This window comes from Pteropus alecto, unplaced genomic scaffold, assembly GCF_000325575.1.
Source record: "Pteropus alecto unplaced genomic scaffold, ASM32557v1 scaffold413, whole genome shotgun sequence".
Lineage (NCBI taxonomy): Eukaryota > Metazoa > Chordata > Mammalia > Chiroptera > Pteropodidae > Pteropus > Pteropus alecto.
The window spans coordinates 1,514,521-1,515,804 of NW_006434120.1; the positions used below are offsets into that span (position 1 = coordinate 1,514,521).

Genomic DNA, 1,284 nt, shown 5'->3' on the forward strand with positions numbered 1-1,284 from the left:
CAGACAGCAGCACAGCTTGGAAGATGGGAATACAACCTTTGAGAATCACAAAAGCTGGGAAAAATGTAGCTGGCCTTCCTTGAGGAAGCTGGTTTTCCAAATCTCTCCTCAGGTCTTTATTAGATCTTTTGAAGCAAGGAGACAGATAAGTGCGTATTTCCTCTAGTACATGGGGTCATCCTGGACTTGAATCCCAATCCAGCAGAATCTGGACCCCATGGCCCTTCGCCCTCTGTTCATGCCCTGCCTCGGCAGAAGGCCAGGGATCGTGGCCCTCCATTGACGTCATGGTGCCCATCTTCGAGTACCTGTTCCTCAGCAATATAGCCACCACCTTCTACCCAGAATGCCTTTTCCTCCTCCCAGAGGGCATTCTCTTCCTCCCAAAGGGACTTCTTATCCTCCCACAGGGCCTTCTCCTCTTCAAGAAGAGCTCGCTCCTCTATCCACAGTGCCTTTTCCTCCTCCCACAGGGCCTTGTCCTCCTGAAGAAGGTTCTGATCTCTTTCCCATAAGGCATTGTCCTCTTTCCAGAAGGCCTTATCCTCTTTCCAGAAGATACGATACTTTTTCCAAAAGGTTTTCTCTTCTTCTCGGAAAGATTTTTCCATTTCCCAGAAAGCTTTTTCCTCTTTCCAGAAAGTTTTCTCCTCTTCCCAGAATGGTCTTTCCTCTTCCCAAAAGCCCAAGATCTGGCCCCGGAAAACACGGATCTTGCCTCGGAAATTCCACATCTCTTCCCTGAAGTCTTCTATTTTCTCACGGAAGATTTTCATCTCTTCACGAAAAGCCTTTTCCTCCTGAAGCTTGTGAATTAGTTTCTTCTGGCGAATATTGGGTGAGGGGACCACCAGTGACCGGAAACAAGCAAGCCCCATCCATCTATTCACCTTAAAGGGAAATATATTCTTAGGCAGCCAGAATGGTGGATTGGCCATGATGGATCACAGGGCCGTTGGTCAAGTCCAGGTTAGCTGGTCAAACCCTGCAAGGGCACCAAAAAAAAAAAAAAATATTCATGAGTATCATTTGCCAGAGGACAAACCCTTGGCTCTGTACCATTTGATTTGGGAAAAAGTAACCATTTCTTTCTTTGTCCCCTTGGTGATGTTTGTGAGAGACAAGCTTTGGTCATGGCTTTGAGCTGAAGAGGTGGTCAAAACATTCAAGTTCAAGGCGGCTAAAACCATAGACTCCCAGCCAACAAGGACAGTGGTTCTCAGAAAGGAAGGAAGGAAGGAAGGAAGGAAGGAAGGAAGGAAGGAAGGAAGGAAGGAAGGAAGG

At 47.3% G+C, this 1,284-nt stretch overlaps 1 protein-coding gene across 1 annotated transcript; it reads right to left on the bottom strand.

The window, feature by feature from the left end:
* Positions 1-236: 236 nt before the first annotated feature.
* CCDC70 (coiled-coil domain containing 70) lies at positions 237-938 on the bottom strand. Its single transcript, XM_006909005.1, has one exon. The coding sequence runs from the start codon at positions 936-938 to the stop codon at positions 237-239; it is 702 nt and encodes a 233-aa protein (XP_006909067.1).
* Between the last annotated feature and the right edge of the window lie 346 nt (positions 939-1,284).